Source organism: Arvicola amphibius, chromosome 18 (genome assembly GCF_903992535.2).
Source record: "Arvicola amphibius chromosome 18, mArvAmp1.2, whole genome shotgun sequence".
NCBI lineage: Eukaryota > Metazoa > Chordata > Mammalia > Rodentia > Cricetidae > Arvicola > Arvicola amphibius.
Window position 1 is genome coordinate 10,463,840 of NC_052064.1, and position 23,306 is coordinate 10,487,145.

At 42.6% G+C, this 23,306-nt stretch overlaps 1 protein-coding gene across 1 annotated transcript; it reads right to left on the reverse strand.

Moving 5' to 3' along the window:
* Nucleotides 1–222: 222 nt before the first annotated feature.
* Pttg1ip2 (PTTG1IP family member 2) lies at nt 223–21,538 on the reverse strand. The gene is made up of 6 exons (XM_038315598.2): nt 21,394–21,538; nt 14,957–15,003; nt 4,409–4,502; nt 3,024–3,117; nt 1,528–1,601; nt 223–374 (listed from the first exon to the last, which is right to left on the reverse strand). Exons 1-6 carry the CDS (start codon nt 21,536–21,538, stop codon nt 223–225), a joined length of 606 nt encoding a protein of 201 aa, XP_038171526.2.
* Nucleotides 21,539–23,306: the final 1,768 nt, after the last annotated feature.

Consider the following 23,306-nt stretch of genomic DNA (forward strand, 5'->3'; position numbering starts at 1 on the left):
TTGCATTCTGTATCTAATGATTGAAACTACTGTCTCTCCATGGGTCAGTCCCCGAAGGCCTGGCTGGTTCCAGAGCTCCTTCTACGATTCGCTGTGCTCTCTCCCCGGCGTCTCTATGTCAGTTTGACTCTTCCCTCTGCCCAAAACTGTTTCTGTCTGCCCCTTACAAGCGGGACTCCTGCCAACACCGCTGCTGAAATCCAGCAGGCCTGTGGGCCTCTTTCAGGGAGCAGCACCCCACATGGCTGTTCTTCTGTTTTCCTGTTCCTCTAGACCTGGACTCTTTACCTCCCTGCTTCCTCCTCCTTCCAATCCTGCTTCCGCCATTGCTAGATCAATGCTTTGTTTCTCCTCAACAGAGTTTATTGTCTTTCCTTTAAATTTATCAACAAATATAAAAAGAGACTCGCACAGCTCCATCTTCCCTTGCCTTTGGGGTTAATGCCCTTCAATTCAGGGACTGAAATTTGTCTATGGAATTCACAGATTCAGTGTTTCTTTCTCAATAATTCTAATGATGTATTCCTGAAAAGCTGTTTCCTACAAATGGGTCGGGGTAAAGAAATTCTCTGCAGTATTTCTAAGAAGCTTACCATTGAAGAACGTTCACCTTCTCTCTCCGAAAGAGCTGTCTTTTCAGTTATTTATTCATAATATGCTATGGAAACGGAAATAAATTTACCTTCTCAAAGACCTTTGACAAAATCCAATAATAACATTACAGTTTTAATCTTTAAATACATCAGCCATAAAATGTCCACGGACGCCATAAATACACTACTGTGATCTTAATACTACTGCTATTGAATACTTAGAAGTCAAGGAACATGGGGTAGCATTAGCCTGGTGAGAATCTGACAAAGAGGAAAAAGGCCAAATGTTTGAGGAAACCACCAGACTTGTTGTCCTCCGTGGTGATCAGTAACTCCCTAAGCCAGGAAATCATCCAGAGACATTTTCTAAGAACTCAGTGTGGGCCAGGACTGCTCTTTCTCCCACCTGCTTTGTTAAATAACATTGTATAAACCCCATGTTTTCCTACTCCTCAGACCTGAAGCCTGTTTATTCTCTGCCTTGTGTAGGTGAAGGTGACCAGCCAGAGGAAGCCACAAGTGAGGGAGGAACTAAGGGAAGCTTGAAGAACCCAGAAAAGAGTTGCATCTTGGGTAACCTGGACTGGGTGAGATGAAGGGGGAATCCCCAAGAATTCCTGAAGACAAAGATCTCCTTGGGTTTCCTCAGTTAAGTGGTAAAGAGGGGGAAAGGAGAAGTTATTAAATCCCCAAATAGTTTAAAATTTTCAACACTCCCCTGCCAGTACTCCGATTATCATCTTTGTTACTAGTTTGCAAATCCTAGTCTAACTACTGAATTATTAACGTGTTTTTCAAAATGAAGATAATGACAGCAGTTGTCACGTTTCCCACATGGACCTTAGCTCTGTGGGCCTACAGTAAGAGCCTGACTTCTGGCTGTCAGCCGCTGAAAAATTCTGGGGTAGCCTATCAAAATGAAGAAAGCACTTGCCGGTAGCATTCCAGTCGCCGTAACCAGGAACTGGTCCATTTCTTGCATAATAAAAAGCCTGCCGCCTGTTCAAAATGGTGGTGAATTTAAAGTTTAAGATTGGTTACAGTTGAAATTATCTTAATTCATGGTGTAGAGTATAGTAGAGTTGCTTTCTTAACGTGAAATATTCTCTTATCTACTCATCAGGAGAACTAGTGCATTTTAAGAAAAATACAACTGAATTAAATGGAATATCACATAAAAATCAATTGACAATAAAACCAACAATTGCTTCTTTACTCTTCTCTGTCCCACATGCAGGCAAAGTATTGGCCTTTGCCTCACAGTATCTCTAGTGACATGGATACTTAGTGCATATCAAATGATAACTACTTAGATAAAGAACAAGCATTTGAGAAAACGAGTATATCAAATATTTATGTGTTATTAACATTTAAAACTTTTAAAGTGCTTTAATTTTTTTTTGAGACAGGGTTTTTCTGTAGCTTTGGAGCCTGTCCTGGAACTCGCTCTGTAAACAATCTGAGGTGGAATTACAGTCGTGAAATGGAAAGTAACTTCTACATAAAATCAAATGAGTGTGAAAGCTTACAAAACTGGGGGCTCAAGGGAAGAGAGGATAAACGATAAGGAATACGGGGAATCCAAAAAAATATGTTTTCGAGACAAGGTCTAACAATGTAGGCCAGGCTGGATTCAAATTCAGAGATGCCCTGCCTGTCTTCCTCAGTACTAAGATTAAAGCAGAGTTGCAGGACACCGTAACGCACCCTTTTAGTCCCAGCATTTGGGAGGTAGAGGCCAGCCTGGTCTACAGAGCTAGCTCCAGGACAGCCAGGGCTACAGAGAAACTAAACTCTTCCTTGGGAAACAACAATAAAAGATTAAAGGAGAACATTACCACTCCTGGCCCTCAAATTTCCTTATCTTAATATAAAATTTTCTTATTATAAAAACAGAGGATTAAATGGACTAAGTAAATTCCAAAAGATAAGCAATATATAAATACTAGTAACCTTTAGGTTACTAAAAACAATGAAAAATGGCTAAAAATCTCAAAATAGCACATAAAATAGCAAAATAAGATAATCGGGACAGCACAAGATAAAATATTCAGTTTTCCAGATGGGGCGCTAAGTGTAATAGTGTGTGACGTTACAGCATGAAGCATTCAGCCATCTAATTCAGCGACATGAAGGTCATCAGCAGGACCACAAACAGCCAAACTGCAAGATGGCTTCAGCAGAGGCATGCTGGCTTCAGCAGAGGCATGCTGGCTTCAGCAGAGGCATGCTGGCTTCAGCAGAGGCATGCTGGAGGTGGAGGTGGGACAGGAAACTTGGTTAGTCTTCCTTTTTAATCTTATAGCAGTGTATGTACCTTTCAGTATTTTCATTAAGCATTTATCTAAACACTTCCTGTTAACTATCTTAGTATTTGTTTTCAGTGCTACCATCCCAAAGCGGACTCTTAGGAAGGGTGAAAGGACGTACTCCTCCATGTATAAGTGGTAGGCGAGGCAATACCACAGGAATCCTACTGCTAATAATGCAACAAGTATCAGCATCGTGATTCCAAACAGGTCAACTGAAATTGATGAAAAGAGACATATTTTTAGTAACAGATCAAAAACTGCTTATGTTTCTAACTCTTCTAGCATCATGCAGTCTGAATTCTTAGACGCACATTCTCAGACCTCTGTTGGGATGAGGCTACAAGAGCATGCACTACGTGTTCTAAGGCCACCATTAATATGACAGTCACTGCTGAAACCCGCATGGTAGAAGAGCTTAGCAGCCTACTGCACCAGTTCCCCTGTATTTGGCCTCTGTTTCATTTCTGGTACTTTCTCAACAGGGAAGACAGTAAATGCCCAGACTGCCATTTCTGGGAAGGTGCCTGTAGACACCAGGGGGTGGGCTGTTGTCTAAGCACCAGTGTTCTGTTATCAGAGACAGCCCACACTGGCTGGAAGAGAGGATGTCTACTCTGGTGACCTTTCCCCTCCTCCAGAACACACAGCTTATTAGCCTGAGTTACAGTGAGATGGGCTAGAAGGGAAAACACAAAATAGGGGAGCAGAGTTTCTCTTCCTAGTGAATGCCAAGAGTTTGTCTTTATAAGGTCCAAATACAGACGATTTAAAAGACCCTTAGAACCTGAAGCAAGCAGAGATTTAGGCAGAATTCTATATTTTCACTCCAGTTAAGAAACTCACTGATAGATGGGCTTTTCTCACCAGAGTCCTGCTCACTTGGAAAATCACCTGTTTTAGCTTTTCTAGAAATTTCATTGAAAAGTATTAGTACTTTGTTTTCCTGCTTTGGTAACTACCATATAGCATGTCCAAATTTGACATTACAAATAGAAAGATTCTTTTTGGTAAATGAGATTTGCTATCTGAAGGAGTCACCATTCTTAATGGTAATTCTCCATACAGACTCCATTCGCTGAGGAAGTGTGTTACAGTAAAACCACTTGGCTCAGAACATCTGCATTTCAGTACCAACATGTACATATGTACATACATACAGATACATACAATCACACGTGCACACCACACACTCACACACACACAGTCAAGAGTTTCTAACATCACAACACAAACATCCCTTAACTAGGTTATGAACATCCTACAGCAGAGATTTTTACAAATGAAATCTAAACTGTCAAGTATTACATCAAGGGTCCCAACTGACTCACTTTGAATCAATTCCACCCGGAGCAACCCACGAGGGCGGCACTGAAGAATAGCCCTGGACTAGAGAATTTTACTAATGCAAATGCAATTATTTTGAAACCCTTAAATGCAGCAAATCTCTACTATTTGCAAGTCAGATGCAATGAAGCCACAAAAATTGAAATGGGGCCCACTTACCTCTACAGTTTGCCCAGAATATGGAGTTGAATTTGCAGTCGGAATATGGGAAACAGTACTTTTTGCAGACTCCTTCTTCTCGGCACCAAATGCACTGAGTCAGAAGGCAGAGATAAAGCGGTGTCAGAGTACGGTAACAACTGCAGCAGGTTTGCGAGGGAGTGGTCGCACACACCTTTAATCCCAGGACTCAGGATCTTTGTGAGTTCAAAGCTACCCTGAGCTACACAAGATCGAGCCAGAAACAGATCCAGGTGGTGGTGGCTCACACCTTTAAGCCCTGTGTTTAGGAGCTACACATCTTTAATCCCAGCACTAGGGAGGTACAGACAGGAGTGACGTGACTGGGTGGAGAGAGGAATATAAAGGGGAAGAGACAGGAACTCACTGAGTGTGGAGTCTGAGGATTTGGGGAGAGGATCTTGCCCTTTTGGTCTAAAGATTTGGTAGAGGTCTATCTAGTGGTTGGCTGGTTTGTTTTTCTGATCTTCATTTTTTTGAATCCCAACATATTTTTTTTTTACTAAATCCCAAGCATTCTCAACACTGTTAAGGTATTAGTAGTAGAAGTCATTGGAGGCCTGTGAAGGGCTTTTTTTCCCCCAGACCTGTGTTCCCAAACAACAGAAGCAGTGCATATTGGCTGCCAGGGGTTCACAAGTTCCCTTTGGGAATATCTACCCTTGAGCACCATCTTGCCTTTGAGATTTCTATCCTCATGGGCGAATGACTGACTAATACAGAGCTCCAAACAGTGTCCCAGTAAACATCTTTGCTTTTAGCTAAAGGGCAACTCTGCTATGTGTTTTCTTTTTCTTCTTCTTTTTTTTTTTTAACCAAAGGTGATCCGTAGGTCAGAGCAAATACAGACACTGAGCTCTTATCTTTTCTTGACTCTTGTCCCTTGTCTTAGGATCCTGGGACTCCTTCACTACTACTCAGAAACACAGATGTCACGCACACTTAAATCCCTTTCTCAGATGCTGCATTTTGGAGGATTCAACCCAAAACCTGTGTCAGGAAGCAGTGTTGAGAAGCGCAAGAGGTAGCGTTTGAAATGTCTCTAACATCGCCCTCAAGTCCCTTTTCTGTGGCATCTACTCTGGGGGGGGGGGGGGGAGAGCCTGTCTCTCTTACGGATGGTATTGGTTGTGCTGGCTGTCAATCAGCCTCGCGTCAGTTCCCGCCACCGTCTGCTCACTGAGGAACAGACAGTCCCCTGGAAACAGGAAGTCTGAACGCAAACGCTTGTCAGCATCAGGAGCCCAGTGATGAGAACGACTGTGCGAGCAAAGAGCAGACCCTGGAAGAAGACAAAAATGCCAGGAGTGGAGCTGCAGAGATTGCTCGACCGTTAAAGGGATTTGCTACTCTTTCAGAAGATCTGGGTTTCAGTTCCTAGTACTCAGCTGGCTTACATCCACCTGTAACTTGCAGGCCTAGGGGATCCAACTCCCTCTGCTGGCCTATGAGGGCTTCAGGCAAGCATGTGGTACACGTGCACACATGAGCAAACAAACACCTAAGATAAACATAAATCCTTTCCGCAGATGTTCAGACTGATAAACGGCTGCCACACAGGGCTTAGCCCATGACAGGTACTGTTCTAAGTCTTCCATATGAATTAATTCATTTCATTCTCATAACACTCTTGTAAGCTAGCTTCTATACAGATGGGGACAATAAAGCACAGAACAGGCCAATGACTTGCTTAATAGGATTGCACAGCCGGTAAAGATGGCAGCCCAGTTCTGAACCTGTAAACCATTATGCAGACTGAGTCTAGATGTACTCACATCACTCCTTGCTGCAGAATCCCAAAACTATGGAGGTAAAGAATCACAGAGAAGCTTTTGTTCCACACTTGCCAAGATCAAAGGTCAGATCAAGTTGTTAAAGAAAACCCAAGAATGGTGTCACCTGGGTCAACAGGCCTGTTACCTTAGGTTACGGCTTAAAGACTAGAACTGCAAAGGCAGGGACGAGACTCAACGCTAAGGGAATGCAGCTAGCCTTAGCTCTTAGTTCTCGGAGCTCCTAAGAGTCAAGCTCATGGCATACGGCAGTTTGAGGAGAAATTGCCAGAATGGATGTGAACCTAGCAGAGATGAACTTGTTATTTAAGTGCTACGCTCACTGACAGGACGCAGTAGCCATCACAGGTTCACAGTATCCTCTAAAGTATCTCCCTCTGGAAAATGAAGATCTTTAGGATGCGTAACTTGGATGTACCTGTTGGCCAAAGAGCTCACTGCTCGGCCCAAGAAACTCAAGATGAGCACATAGCATAGACTCTGTTACAATACCACTAATGGCTGCCCTCTTTTCTGAATGGCCATTTTTACTATTGTTACCTTGATTTTCCTTTTCTGTTGATTCTGGGGAGTTGTTTCATTCATTGTGTAGCTGACTTGATGGATCATGGGGACTCATATCCAAACACAGGATGTGTTCATGTCTGTGTGAGACTCTAGACTTAACTGGGAGCAGAACTCACAGTGACTGTGATTAAATGTCACGTTTAGTGAGGACTGATAGCGTTATTTTGCCTGAGGCATTTTTTTAATGAAATGTATATCCTGAACAGGCAGAGGCTGAAATGGGGCAAAGGGAAGCAGTTCGATTTTTCTAGTGTTGACCCATCTTGTGTTTCCACTTCTGATAATTATACCCTATGTCCTTGCGGGTATCTTCACTCAATGCTATGTGGCTCTGAAGCTATCAATCAGCTCTTCTCCGTTCCTTTCTTACATATAGAGCAGTTTCATTTACTTGACCCAGGCAGTGACACTCAAGGTAATTCTTCCCTCTGGCCAGTCCCTAGTGCTGGTTTGACCTAAAGAAGAGTAATTAGAACTCTTTTTGGAGCCACTGACATTGTGCGAGCTGTAGCAATGATCATTCTCCTTGGTGGTTTGGAGAAGACCCACATTCTGTGGGAGAAAGTGAGGTCACTCTACGGGGAAGAGGAGAAACGGGAGTGTGACAGCCTTCGGGAGTCAGCTGAACATGAGGCCACGCCCACTCAGTTTTATGAAGGCGTGACTTCCCCCTTCTATTAAATTAGCTTGAGATGAGTTTCTACCACTTAACCACAAAAAAGAGACCTTAACTACTGTAACTATGTCCAAAAAGTCTTCAAAGCACAGAACTTCATATTCATTGCCCAGGGTAACGGTATAATGTATTGAGCGTCCCAAATTGGTAATGTATAATTTAAAACTAATATAACATGAGATTTTCCTTGTAGCTAAGGAGGGTGAACCGTGTAACGCTGAGAGCTTTACAACCACAGCCTCTATGTGACAGCTGAGAGTCCAGCTAAGGGTTTTGGAGTGATGGTTACTATTGCTCCACAGGACAACTGAAACATTCATTTTGGAGTAGAACCTATTTTTAACAACTTTATGCACATATAGAAACTGCTATTTTATATGGAAATGGTATTAAAATGTAAAATACAGGAAGGGCAGAGGTACATAATGATAAGTGGTGGGTTAATATTGTGCTTAAAAGTGTGTAATGTTATGCTACAAACAGAAAATGAGTGTTAGGATGCAAAGAACAAAAGAAAGTTTACAGCCAGGTGCCGCAGAGATTGTACAGATGAACAAAGCATTGTTTCTGCTTCCTGGAAGGTGGAGTGTGCACACTTTAGACATCAACAAATTCACAGCTCTGAATGCAAGAATATTATAATTTCAAAATGATCAACCTTTAAAACATGATAGTTAACAGGAGAAAGTATCCCTTCTATTCAGAATGAACGGACAAGGTTTCTTTCAAGCAATACGAAGAATGTAGCATGAGTCTTGAGGAACAAGCAGATGTGTACAGGGAAGGGGAGAGATGCAGGAGATGCCGCAGAACACTAAGAAAAGGACCGTGGTGGCAAAGTGAAAATCCGTACTGGTGGGTCTTTGTAAAGTCGTTCAGAAAGATAGATGTCTCTTGCATTGTGATGGGCTTTGACTGTCCAATTAAGGGGTTCATATATTGTGTTTTACTTAACAATAGAGACTGAATTGGATTATTTGGGATGCAAAGGTGACAATTAAAAATCTAATTATAATGACTAAGGCTTGAGAAGAGACTGGAAGGTCAGGGGTATGCAAATGAGGGATAGAGTAGCAGTATACAATGTCTAGGATTGCTCCATTAGAAAGCAAAGAATAGACATGTTTTCTGGAAGGCAGAGAAGTCAAAGATTTTTAAAATTAGAATTTTTGAGGAATGATGCCAGGAATAAACAAGACAAAATGATCAATTGGGTTAAAGGCGTTTTAAGTTTGAAGTGAGGAAAACAAATACCAAGAAGGAGATGTCAATCTAGCAGCTGTGAGCATCACTCTTAGAGAGCTGGTGGGCGTAAGGGTCTCCAGTAGAAGCCATGACTGCAGGGAAGAGAGCACAGGATGAGCAGCCATCGTAACAATGTTCTCCTTGCAGTAGACGGTAATAAACACAGAGACTCACAGCCGGACAATATGCGGGGGGGGGGGGGGGGGGGGGGGGGGGGGGTTAGAGTGCTCAGCCCTGAATGGGATGTAGTTACCATATCCCTCCCCTCAAGCCTCAGGGGTCTGTGCAGAAGAGGAAGCAGAGAGTGTAAGGTCCGGAGGTGCTGGGTGATGCCAAGGAGACAGTGTTTTCCAGCTGCATCAAAACCGATGAGCATATGAACTCATAGAGGGACAGCATGCACAGGACCTGCACAGGTGCAAACCAGATAGCATTCTAGGAAGTTATTCATTGATGGATGCTGGGAGACAGAAAAATCAGTTTTCTTCAGTTAAACCCATTCTTCAATGTCAACCATATTCAGGGGCAAGCCTCAGGGGCTCAGGAAGAGTTGGTCCACACAAAATGGACTCCAAGTTTTATTTTCGTTCTTTTAGCTTTTATTTTTACATGTGTGCATTTTGTTTGTTTTGCTTTGTTTGGGTGGGGTCTTTTTGTTTTTTAAGACAGAGAGAGAGAGCATTAAGTTGGGTGGGAAGGGGAGGATCTGTACAGAGTTGAGGGAGGGGAAAGAATGATCAAAGTATGTTGTATGAAAAAAATTCAATGAAAATACATTCAAAATACTTCATGTTACCAAACCAAAGATGAGTATATTAACTTAGGGATGCTCTCATTTAGGAAGATGAAACGAGGAACTGGTAAGGGACGGAGAGGTGAGTGAGTGAAGAGGCCCCTGGGAAGGGCAAGGTGAACAAAGAAAGAGCTAACATCTGGAAGAGTGAGTGAATGGTTTGAAAGGCCCTGGCATTTGGTTATGGGGAGGCTTTAGCAACCTGCAAGTCAGTTTGCTAAAGACAACATGACGCTGTGTGGCAAGCCGTAGTAAAATACATACATTGCCTACGAGAAAGAACAAAAAGGATTTCTTTTTCATTTTTTCTGAACCAAAGGAAGAAGACAATGCAGAGAAACAGACGGCAGTTCTAAGCGATCAATGAGATGACAGCACCTCTGAGTCTTTAAAGGTGTGTGTATACTTACGCGCTTTTTAAAACTGTGTTTATTTCATTATCGCGTATGTGTGCACACGTGTACAATACACAGCCATGGCGTGCATGAAGTCAGAAGACAGCTTACAGGAACCGGTTCTCTCCTTCCATCTTGTGGGTTCTAGGAATCAACCTTGGGCCAACAGACTCTGCGGTAAGAACATCTCCCCACTGAGCCCTCTCACTGGTCTGCTTCTGAGCCTAACCCAAGGACGGAGGCAAGACTACAGAGACGCACCTTGAAGGAAAGATAGGTTTCTAAAAGAACATGTAAGAGAGAAAGCACTGGCATCATTCAGCAGGAGAGAGAGAGAGAGAGAGTACAAGGTCTACCAGATGGCCTTAAACACGTCAAAGAAAAGCATCCTCCACAAGAAGGGTCATGACAAGAGTATGCACTGTGTCGGGAATACTTGCCATGGAAAATAATCCATATTTCTGGCTCTTGTTTGTTTTCATTTGGAGGACTTTACATAGGTGATACATATAAATTCAATGCCATGTCTGGATCTGACCCATCATCTCCTGTTATATATGCCCTACACACTTTTGTATGTGTTCACTGTCAGAAAAAAACAGCGTTAAAATGGATCTCTTGGTGCAGTGTGGGTTACAGCATTTATAAATGCAGCTGATAATCACATAACAGCCTTTCCATGTGAACTAGTCAACACATAAGTTAGGCCATGAGAGGTTTACAAGTCTCTTATAGCTTTCTTTATATCATTCCTTTCTTTTTTTTTTTTTTTTTGGTTTTTCGAGACAGGGTTTCCCTGTAGTTTCTAGAGCCTGTCCTGGAACTAGCTCTTGTAGACCAGGCTGGCCTCGAACTCACAGAGATCCGCCTGCCTCTGCCTCCCGAGTGCTGGGATTAAAGGCATGCGCCACCACCGCCCGGCATATCATTCCTTTCCATCCTGAACAATAATCCATATCAGGAAGTGATGAATGAGAAAGACTCGTTTGTAGAGACAACCCAGGATCTACTCTGAGGCACTGCTTTAACTCACTGCAGAATTCAGCCTTGTCAGTCCTATTAGTCAAGAACAAAACTTACTGAAGACAATCAAACCACTGTGACCTCAGGATTGAGACCATCATTTCAAAGACTTGGCACTGATACCTAAAAGTCTAAATGGCAGCAAAAGACTCACAAAAATTGCTTAACCTGTTTTAGTTGGCATAGTCTTCTTAAAGGTTTGCTTTTAATGGAACAAATACATCACCGCTTTGGTGGTGCGTGAGTGCATGTGTGTGTGTATGTGTGTGTTCAAAGTATGAGTGTGTGTATGCGTGTGAAATCCAGGAATCAACTTTAGGTGTTGATCCTCAGGAGGTATCCCCTTTATTTTCCACACAGGGTCTCTCAAAGGCCGCAGGTTGGCCGGTTTGGCTAGGTTAGCAGGGATTTGTCTGACTTGCCTTCCCCAGCCCTGGCTTTTCTCATGGGTCCTAGGGATCCTAACTCAATTCCGTGTGCTCATAGTGAGCATTTCACTGACTCAGCCAGCTCCCCAGACCCTACATTTTCTTTCTCATATGCTGTGTTTATGAGCAAGTTAACGGTGGGGTTTTAAATAAGTTTCTTTGTATGGATTTGTTTTTGGCCAGAACATTTTCTAATTCTAGAAAGGATGGTCTTTGCTATCAGACTACAAGGAAAATATTCAGACAGAATCTAAAGATTCTCTTTCACCTGAGAACATACATTATATGAACTCAAACTATAATGTTTGGGGAAAATTAGGTGCTGGTATAATTCTCTTGAGTTAAGTGAACCAGTGAACACAAAGTAGGGCTTCCCAAGACATGCCAAACATCTGTCCATCCTGTGTGGCTCCAAGGAGAATGCAAATACTTGGTTGCTGTAGGAACTGCTGCCTATAAAACAGTGTGGAGCAGTGTGGGAAATAATAAAATCTGCGAGTGGAAGTCACTGTCCTCCCAGTTAGTGTGAGGACAGAGGATCTCTTCAGAAGACAGCACTCTGATTCTACACAGATCATGCAGAGTTACCCTTTCATTAATCCTAAGAGAGAGGGGAAATCGCTTTCACATCACCCTCAAATGCACCTATCTCCAGACGTATCATAATGGTTTATGTGTAGAAATGTTTCAAGATAAAACTATCTATCTTGTTACATTAGGGAGTGTATTGAATGTAGTGTAAGCTTCTTCTAATAGCTCAATAGTTATTGAATGCTTTCCACTCAATAACTGGAAGTGTGTGCTAGGAAATGTGTGAGGTGTGTTGACGCAAAGGTGGTGAAAACCCTGCCTTTGTCCTAGGGAACTGAGAACAGAGGAAATATGACAGCAAAAAAAAAATCACAATATATATCATATGAAAGAAAATGTAATGATGCATATGTGTAGGTCCTATGAAGTATAGCAGGACTACAGGAGGTATTAATCATTTAAGGAAAAATGATAAGGATATGTAATTCTGAATAAAAATGACAGTCGCCCTATAATTCAGTGATTGAAGCTAATACCCAAAGTCTCTGTTTTTGTCTTTAAAATTAAAAGATCAAGTCGCCTTTTGAGATTGAGATGTGAGGGGTGTGGATGATATTGGCATTTTAAGGATGGTTACAATGTTCTAGAATTACTACTGTGGGCATTCTTAGGAGAGGTTGCTAACCAAAAGAGCAAAGAATAAGTAGCATCTGGGATCAGGTGACCTTAGCAGCTGTACTAATGAGGGCTGTGTTGTAATGTGTCTGTGCAGTAATCAGCTAATAATGCATAGCACTGGAGCACAGAAGGATCAGAGACCAATCAGAGCTGGCCAAAAGGAAGACAAGTATATTAACAATATAAGAGAACATCATTTACTGCTGACATCATCAAAGGCTAGTCCACAGTCCTATCCGTCTTCTAATGTGTCTTCAGCATTGATATTACCACCAAAAGCCCCTACAGAATGTGTTCAGTCCTTTCCGTCTAGTTACTAACCTTATAAAAACAGGGAAAAGGAAACCAATAACAATAAAGCCATCTTAGTAATGTGGATATGACCAGCAAAGCCCTGCCTAGAGGAAGCTCAGCAGGAGAACAATCTATTCTCTAACAAATAATTTGCAATAAAAGAAAAGGAGACTAGAAAGAATGTATAGACTCAAAGAGACTTAAGGTATGTCTCAACCAATTACAGTATGTGGATCTGATTTAAACAAAGAAATATGAAACAAAAAATTAACTGGGTACTTAGTTGTTAATTTTAAGATGTGATTATAAATGTAATACTTCAATTTTTTTATTGAAGACATAGAGGGTCAAATATTTACAAATAAGATGTTATTCACAGAATTATTGACTTCCAAAATCTACTTGGAAAGATGGGACGTTCATGAGACAAAGTTACCCAAGATGACCCTTAGTGGTATAAAGTTTTATTATACTGTCTCCTATATTATTTTTTAAATGTGGGGTTCCTTTTAGTTGCCTAGGCTAGTCTTCAACTCCTGGACTCAAGTGATGCCCCTACCTCAGTTTCCTAGAGAAGGACAAGGAGCTCATGCCATAGTCCACAGATATGCTTCCTCTACTTTTATATGCTTGAAATTTTGCATTGCAAAACAGTTAACAACAAAAAGGTGGGGGGATTGATTCAGGTGAATGGTATTAAAATTCACAAGAAGGAAGGGAACCTAGTAGGATCAGGGGCAAGCACCTGAAGCAAACTGAGGGGACTAAAGGGCTGAGTGGGAGGGTGGGTAGATAGACTTATCTTGTTAAGGCATAAGCATAGGTATAGTGCCAGGAAAGGAGGAAACGGCGGGTGCCATAGGCAGTTCAGGGCTCAGAGAGTTATTCCTGTTATCCAGACTGCAGAGTTAAGGAAGTGAACATGGAGACAATATGTGTCTGGGCCAAGGTTATCTGAGGAAAGCTGGTAACATGGTGGGAACATCCATGAGCCAGAAGCCCAGGTCCTCACAAAAGCACAAGAGTGACCTGGAAGAAGAGCAGAGGCCAATGATGTTTGTCTAGACCACTATGGCAGAAACCATCACCAAATTGTGTCCCTTGTCTGTGATGTGGTCAGTTCTCCAAGAGAGTAGACCTGAATGACTTTCCAAGTGTCACCACACAGCTGTGTGGTGTGGGACGTCCTCCTGTCTATGTGTTGCTTTTATTGGTCAATGAATAAAGAATCTGTCTTGGCCTGTGATAGGGTAGAATAGAGCTAGGCGAAGGAAACAAAACTGAATGCTGGGAGAAAGAAGGCGGAGTCAAGGAGATGCCATGGAGCCACCAGAGGAGAAAGATGCAAGTCACCAGTTAGAACCTTGCTGGTAAGCCACTAGCCTCATGATAAAATATAAAATAATGGAAACGGGTTAAATTAAGATATAAGAGCTAGCCAACAAAAAGCTAGAGCTAATAGGCCAAGCAGTGATTTAATTAATACAGTTTCTGTGTGATTATTTCGGGAGTCTGGGCAGCTGGGACATGAACAAGTGTCTCCTACTACAGCTGTGCACTAATGGATACTATCTGCTTCATCACTGGTGGGATTTTTCTACTTGTTTGTTGTTTTCTTCAAAGCTGGAAGATATTTATATATGAGAGAGAGAGAGACAGAGAGAGACAGAGAGAGAGAGAGAGAGAGATTTAATCATCTGAGAAGGTGACCTTAGTTACTCTGAGGTTATGGATCACATGCCATTCTTTCTAGCCTTTAGAGGTTATAATGAAAATATTGCCATATTTTAAAAGCTATAACTTTGCTTACAAAAATTCTTCCAACATTTTGGTGTGATTTCATTTTTCAAGCAAAAGCTTGCTTTCTTTTCAATGTATTATTTTCCAGATGGAAGTACAAGTCTGTACTGAAGTATTTCCATTATTTTTTTAGACCCACAAAGGATGGTTTACAGTAAAGGGACACATCTTCATAGCTGTCATTATTCGTTTCAGCTGTCAAAGTGTAGGAAACAAAGCTTAGCACATCTTCCAGGTGACAACTGTAAACATGTGAGTTCATAACATTCCCAGGACAATTTTATTCATAAGAAAATTAACTTACTCTCTTGTCTCGGGTACAAGATGGACAAGTTTGCTTTTGAGCACAGTCTACAAAAAAAAAATAAAAAGCATAAAAATTAAAACCAAAGCCAATTTATTGCTCAATTTATCCCTGTTTCAAGCTCTATTCATTCATATTCAAGCAGCTTGCTTTTTTATTTACGTATGCCTAGATGCTGTCCTCATGTGGTGGTTTGAATACTATCGGCCCTACAGGCTCATATGTTTGGAAGCTTGGTCCCTAGTTAGTAGAACTGTTTTGGGGAAGGATTAAGAGGGGTGGCCTTGCTGGAGCAGGGGTGGCTTTGAAGTTTAGAAGCCCACACCAGGCCCGCTGTTTCTCTTTCTACAAGCCTCCTGCTTGTAGACCAGCTGCTTGGAGAGCCTCCCCTACAGCTCCAGAGCCATGTCTGCCTGCCTGTTGTCATGCTTGTCACCATGATGGTCATAGACTCGCCCTCTGGAACTGTAAGCAAGACCCCCAACTATTTTCTTTTATAAGTTGTCTTGGTCATGCTGTCCCTTTAAAGCTATAGAAAACTAATGAAGACACACTACCATTACAATTTAATCCCCAACTCATTTCCCCTCGTTTCTGAAAAAACAATTATAAGATGGCATTATTCAGTGTTGATTAGCCAACTTCTACAAAACAACTTTGACAAGATAATGAAAATAAGCAAATTGTCCATTTACCACACAGTTTTAATATTATCATATCATATCTTAAAAATAGTTTAGTAACTTCTTTGTTGTCAGAACAGTTTTTCATAGACATTCCTGGCTAATTCATTAATCCCTTATTTAAAAAGAAACCTGAGCCGTGCAGTGGTGGCACACACCTTTTATCCCAGCACGTGGGAGGCAGAGGCAGACAGATTCTTGTGAGTTCAAGACCATCCTGGTCTACAGAGCAAGTTCTGGGACAGCCAGGGCTATGACACAGAAAAACCATGTTTTGAAAAACCAAAATAACAATAATAATAAGATAAATAAAAATAAAAAAGAAACTTGCAGTTCTACCTGCTTTGCCACAAAACTTATAAAGCTCCTTCCAGATGGAGATATTTTTCCTTTGTAGAAAAGCAATAGTATCACTTATATTCAAAAGTTCTACAATGAAAACTGAGCTCAAGTTCAAAAACTCATTTGTTATTACTCTGATGGCTTCTGAAAAAACGAAGTTCATATCTGATATCTGGTGCTCATGTTTTATAACACAAGAATAACCAAGTTATTCTACCTATTATTTGGTGGCATAGCTCACAGGCTTTGTAAGAACAGTCCATTTAGTTTCAGATTGTTTAATTAGATGCAGAGCTCACCCGGCTGGGAAAAATTACAGTTCGGTTCTCGAATTAAATCCTATCGATCATTAGGTCTTTTCCTAGCCTTGAAGAATGTTAAAATTCCTACAGAAGCATTAAGTTAATGAAAAGTCAAAGTGAATAGAAAAGATCCTAAGGCTTCAAGAGAGTCTAAGATGCCGCTCCGGGTTTATTTCAGGAGAAATGACCTGGTCACCATTCTCTGAACTCTGAAACCAGGGCCAGCAAGCTGGCCTCAGCGAGCAATGGCAAAGGCCTTGCAAGCCTGAAGGCCTGAGTTCAGGGCCAATAGAGGTGGAGGAGAGAGCAGACCGCACAGAGTTGATCTCGGACTTCCACAGGTGCACTATGGCGTGGGTGGATCTGAGATACACTCCACGCTCACACTAATAATGAATAAAGTTCAACTTCAAAACGAAGAAACCAAAATTAATGTATTGCTTTGAACGAAGCTGCAAATTTTCTCGGGGTTTCATCCGTTTTTTTTACACCAGTGTCTTGTTTGTGCTTCAAGGTCTTGTGGGATTCCGTATGGCCTTCAGCCATTTTGTGCCCTCCCATCGGCAGCAGGGCTTAATGTCTGTCCTGGTTTGTCATGACCTGGGAGTTTCCGATGAATGTGGATCAGCATTTCATGGGATGCCTCTCAGTTTGTATTTGTATTTGTAACTATGTGTGTGTGTGTGTGTGTGTGCGCGCGCGCGCGTGCAAGTGCGTGTGCAGGTTTACAAACACCAAGGACATGTGTGGATCTCAGTTTATAGCCTCCATAGAGGTCTCACCTTCTACGTTGTTTTGAAGCAACTCTCTTGTTTACCATTGCACATCCAAGTTAATCTGGTCATGAACTTCTAGGAATAAACATGTCTGTCTTCCCTCTTGTCGCAGATGGGGATCACGGATGTGTGTTACCATATCTGACTTTATATGGTTTCTGGGGATACGATCCTAGTCTTCATGCTTAGGCTCAGCTTTAACCACTGCACTATCTTCCAACCCCAGCCTGGTTTTTATGTTTGTCTCCAGTGTTTATTTCCTTCCATGCAATCACATTTTTCATGACTGCTAGAACATGGCTCTTTGCTAGTTTTTGTGGAATATTGCTGGTCACACTCTATAATATCCAGAATGTTGCTGGTCCAGAAAATCACATCTTCTTCCTTGAGGAATATAATTACAAATGTCTAGCTGGTGACATCAATATTTATAGCCAACTTGTCTTAGGGTTTCTATTGCTGTGAAGATACACCATGACCATGGCAACTCTTTGTTTGTTTTAGTTTTGTTTTGTTTCTCGAGACAGGATTTCTATATGTTGCTTTGGAACCTGTCCTGGAACTAGCTCTTGTAGACCAGGCTGGCCTCAAACTCACAGAGATCTGCCTGCCTCTGCCTCCCGAGTGCTGGGATTAAAGGCGTGCGCTACCACTGCCTGGCCACAGCAACTCATAAAATATTTAATTGGGTGGCTCACTTACAGTTCAGAGGTTCAGTCCATTAGCATCATGGTGGGACATGGTGGTATGCCGTCAGACATGGTGTTGGAGAAATAGCTGAGATTCTTACATCTTGCAGCAGGAAGTGGTATGTGTCACTGAGTGGCATCTTGAGCATATATGAAACATCAAAGCCTGCCCCTACAGTGACACACTTGTTCCAATAAGGCCACGCCTCCTAATAGTGCCACTCCCATTGAGCTTATGGGGGCCACTTACATTCAAACTACTACAAACTTCCTTTTTATTGCCATTATAAATAAATTAACAAATAAAGTTACTTAGGGAAGAATTTTTTTTTTCAAGGATAGCTGAGAGAAAAAAGATAAACAAGATTCTGTTTACTAAATTCCTAGTTGCTAAGAACCTAAACTGACATCCCCACTTAGAAGCTCAGCGGCTTTCCTGATGTGCAGCTCCTTCCGCTGCTACTCTGGAACCTGTGAGCATCTAGAATGCTTCTGAGCGGCAGCGCCTGTCACAGTGCTGATAGGTGAGCCTTATCTGGACTATAAATGTCTTGGATTGTCTGGTAATACCTTCTCAAGATAGAGAAAGGCCTTTCCTACCAGACTGAAGAGACTCCAGGAGTTTCCGTCTATAATAATCCCTTATCCTCTCCCCTGAGATCTTAAAGACAAGACTGCTTAGACTTGTGAACCATTAAGACTTAAATTTTTCTTCAATAAAAAAGGTCGTAACTTACAACCTCATAATGCTCTGCTTTTAAAATATTTCAAGATTGAATTCCTTCATAGAAACCTTTTCTATTTTCCCCATTACTATTTTTTTTATAACACTATGTGGGATCTTATTCTTTTTTTTTTTTTTTTTTTTTTTTTTTTGGTTTTTTTCGAGACAGGGTTTCCCTGTAGTTTCTAGAGCCTGTCCTGGAACTAGCTCTTGTAGACCAGGCTGGCCTCGAACTCAGAGATCCGCCTGCTTCTGCCTCCCGAGTGCTGGGATTAAAGGCGTGCACCACCACCGCCCGGCTGGGATCTTATTCTTAAAACTGGACAATGTATTATGACACCTGATGGCTCCAGACATGTGGACAGCAGCCCAAGGAACTTGCCAAAGGCTCACAGAAAATATTTTGTGTTTTCTAGATCACAGAAGTTTCAGACTCAGATTTTTGAAATGCAGAGATTCCAGTCAACCACTGGATATACAAAGTATTCTGAGGGGATGCTATTGATGAACTAGACTGCCTCCATTCTAGGCTTAAAAGCCATCTTGTAGTAAAGACAAACTGTGTTCATTCGTATTTACAATTAAATCTCTGTTTCTCAAGGACTGGGCTGGGTCCTACCTTGTAACCTTAATCACAAATGATTCTGTACTGCCTCTTCCAGGAAGGCAACCATACCTTTGTTTCAAAGGGTTATTATGACCACCAGTTGCTATGACAACCTTGTTAAGCCCTCTTTGCAACCATGTCTTTCTTTCAGAAGATTGTTATGACTAACTTGTTATTCTTATGTTCTGCTTCTATAACCCCACCTATTTGGCCACCAAATCATCCATTTGGAACTCCCTACCCCTGAGCTACAAAACCTTATCTTCCTCACATCCAATGCTGACCTCTCAAACCCACCTTAGAGGGAAGCCATCCACATACACAAATAGAAAGGCTTGCTTTAATTAATTGTTGGCAGCCGGGCGGTGGTGGCGCACGCCTTTAATCCCAGCACTCGGGAGGCAGAGGCAGGCGGATCTCTGTGAGTTCGAGACCAGCCTGGTCTACAAGAGCTAGTTCCAGGACAGGCTCCAAAGCTACAGAGAAACCCTGTCTCGAAAAACCAAAAAAAAAAAAAAAAAAAAAAAAAAAAAAAAAAAATTAATTGTTGGCTTTAATTAATTTGGCCTTGATGATTTGAGTCGGTGATCTTTGTCCTCGCATCTTTGGAAGCAACAGTTTCTGTCCTTTATAGGCAGGGATCATGTAGAGTATATGGAAGTAATTTGAAACACAAGTCATTTTTCAGCTCCCCCCAAAAGAACTTTGAGACCCTGGCCCTGAGGGCAGATTTGAGGCAAGAGAATGGGGGTGGACAAAGAGATTGGGAGGCCTCCAGCAGAGGCTGCAAAATTCGCATATGAAAAGAGCAAGTTGACAAAAATGAAGGCCAGAACAGCCTCCCACTGGCATTCACCCCCACCCCAGAGACTAGAGCCAACTAGAGTGCAGAAGTAGCCCTCCAGAGCGTCTAGTTCCTCACAATGGAGAACCCAGTCCCTGGGTGGGGACAGGAAGCAAAAGGGGTGGGACCCAGAGCTGCAGCATGCCAAGCGCAGGACACTCAATCATGTGCAGGCTGGCATCAACACCCAGCTCTTTGGAGCTCTAAGAGCATCTTGCCTTAATAAACTAACCGTCCCTGCTTCTGCTGGAAAGAACTCTTCTCGACCCCAATTCTCTCTACATTACCTGTTGATTTCTCACACAAACGTGTAACTTGTTGAATATTCTTTTTGAAAAATATATCTTTCCCTGTACAGTTTAAAATATTTTTAGGCAAGTAAAAGTTTATTAAAATGTCATCGTTGTTTATTGTACTGTGTGTAAAAATAAAACGACACCAGCTCCTCTGTTTGATTTTTAATTTGAGATTTCTCTTATTTAATATTAATATTGGTACATTTGCCTTCTTTAATAGCACTTGCAAAGAATTTTTCTTTAGGCTCAAGAAACTATTTTATTCATGTTTAAAAGGAAAAGAGAAAATAAAACTCAAGGCAAGCAAGCTACAAATCTCAGTAGTTATCAAAAGGGCAATGAAGAACAGAACAACAACTACTCATGCTGTGTGAGTCAGTGAGGAGGTCAGATACACCGAGAATAGACAGCTTCGCGGTGAGAAAGGGCCCCAGATGTTGGGGGAAACCCACAGTGTTTGAGCAAGCGCGTTCAGAAAGGAGAAAACGGAGACCAACTTAGATAGGTGCTCAGACTTGAGCTTCACGGTTGCAGCGGGGTGAGCTCCTGCGCTGAGGGCACGGATTCTGGAGGGGCGAATATATCACCTCGGAGAAGGACTAGGCAATTCACCCGTCTCTAGCTCGTCTTCCTAGGGTTGGCCCCTTGGCATGGTGGTTGATCCCTTCAGATGGAGTGCTAGGCCTGCACCCAAGCCAGGAATTCCAATCTCTTGACCAGAAGGAGCTTTATCTTAGCCCATCATCCCTGCTTCTCTGACATGTCTCCCTCTGAAGAGTTAACCCTAAAATCATGTAAGAGCCAGATCAGGCATGAGAGCCCCCATGAGAGTCCGCTTCTGGCATCTCTGGCCCCTGGCAATGAGGGGACTGCCAAGAAACAGAATCTGGCCACTTTTCTTTGGCGTCTTTTTATACTAAACTGCATAGCCAGTTTCTCCCTCTGGTTCTCATCGATAGAATTTAGGCAATGGAAACAAACGGAGTTCGGTTTTCACTAGATTCCCTCACAACATAAAGAACCTTTTTTAAAAAAAATGTCTCCACAGCCCCCCACCACCACCACCACCACGCGACTGGTTTTGAAATAAGCAATTGAGACAGATAGGATGCCCCAACCGAAAAGCCCGCGGGGCACCGCCACAGCACCCTGCCTGGCGTCACGGGTCACTCACCCATTTCGACGTGTTTTGCTTCTAACTGCCGGTTCCAGTGTTGGAGGGTTTTCGTACTTTTATGGTCGGAGATAAACAGCTGGATGAGGGCTAGCGAGAGGAACAACGGCAAGAGAATATGGCTCCAGGCCCTCAGCCAGCGCATGGCTTCTGTCGCCCTCTGCACACTGGACACTGGACTCTATAGGAAGATCCTACGCAGGGACCCCACCCAGCCCTGGGCCCCAGGCCGTCCTGTTCTGACCCTGGCACGCCAGCATAATTAGCAGAACCTTAGAATGTTAAGGCTACTAGAAGGAGAATGTTGAGACTGCCCTCCTGGTGCGCACCAGACTCAAGCCCTGAGAGCCGCAGGCCGGCTGTCCACGGGACCAGATGGAAGTCTCCTTCTCTGCCCCCGAAGCCTACTGCCTTTTCTGCTATGCTGCTGATTTTTGATGAGAGGAGTACGATTTAATTTCCAGTGTCCGTCGCATATAAAGTAATTGGCCCTTCTGGAGAGTCGTAAATGAATCCCCATTCTCTCGTATCTCTCAGGAGGGTACACGGCAGGCCACGAAACGCATTGTCTGAAAACTTCCAGTCCTGGCCTTGACTTGGCTGGGAACAGGTGATTTACTCCAATGCAGTTGCTCAAGGCGTGTGTTTTACGCAATACAAAGGTGAACTGCTCTTATTCTCATAATCATTTATTTAGTAGTCATAATATAGGATGGCAACAATGTAAACTTGCCTTTTAAAGCAAATCTCTTTAAAAACTCAACTTTCGGAAATACAATAGTTGTACACAAAGGATATGGGCAAAAGTTGAGCAGTTGGGACCAGAATGCTGTACCCTGAGCGACTGCAGAGAACCAGAGGTGGACGCCAGAGAGATACAAACGTGCCCTGAAGTAAAGACCTTTTTGTTTTGGTTTTAAAGATGGTTTCCATATTCCTAGCATACTGATCTATACTGTGACTTGCCAGTGAAGTATCCAATACTGGCCATAAATATGGAATACAGAAAGACACGCTCGAAAGCTCAGGTTCCTTTCCGCTTGTCTTTTGGTTAGGCAGACAGCAAACAGAGGACTATTTGCCGTAACAGGAAAAGTGCTTTTACAAACAAGAGAAGCACAAAGCTAAATGGGAAAATGAGCAGAGATGGGAGGAACCCATTTAAAGAAAAGAAAGTCTAAGGAAAAAAAAAAAGATCATCGCTAGTACGAGACAACGGTGAGTCACTGTAATAAACCACACGCGCTCTCACGGCGGACCAATCAAGCCGCTGGCGCTCATAAAGGAAACTAACCCAGCTGGTGAGGATGTGGGGAAAGTTACCTTTGGCACAGCTCTGAACTGCCTTTGGAAAGCACCCTGGGAAGCTACAGGAAATAAAACTACTTAAAAATAAGTATGTTCTGGGGATATAGAATATACTCAGTAAATGTGCTTCTTGATGCCCATTAGTTCTTATGATACAACTCAGCATGGAAGGGAAGCCTGAAATATTAGAGTGGAGAAAAGCAAGGCATGGAATTTTTCCTGGCTCCGGGGTGGGCAAATGGTTTAAGTGTATCCGTTCCAAGACCCTCTCGGAGCTTTTACAGAGGCTTGGGGCAAGGATGCCTGTTTCCTCTGGCTTCAGACTTGGAAGGATTCGGTCTCCATGGCTGCTAACGCCAGCCTGAGGTAGAGTTTGACTGAGAAAAGCCCGAATCAGAGCGTGAGTGACGGATGGCTCCAGCTGTTGGGGCCCAGATTCCTCGACATTTTCATCCCAATGCTATGATTCCTGCGAATTGTTCAGTCAAGACTAAACATGGTGAGTCACCAATATGGAACGCCTTCGGCGGGAGATTTTGGATAACAACTCCCCGTAAATCTAGCTGAAATGTTCTTGGAACTGTGCAGTGCTCTGAACCACGGTC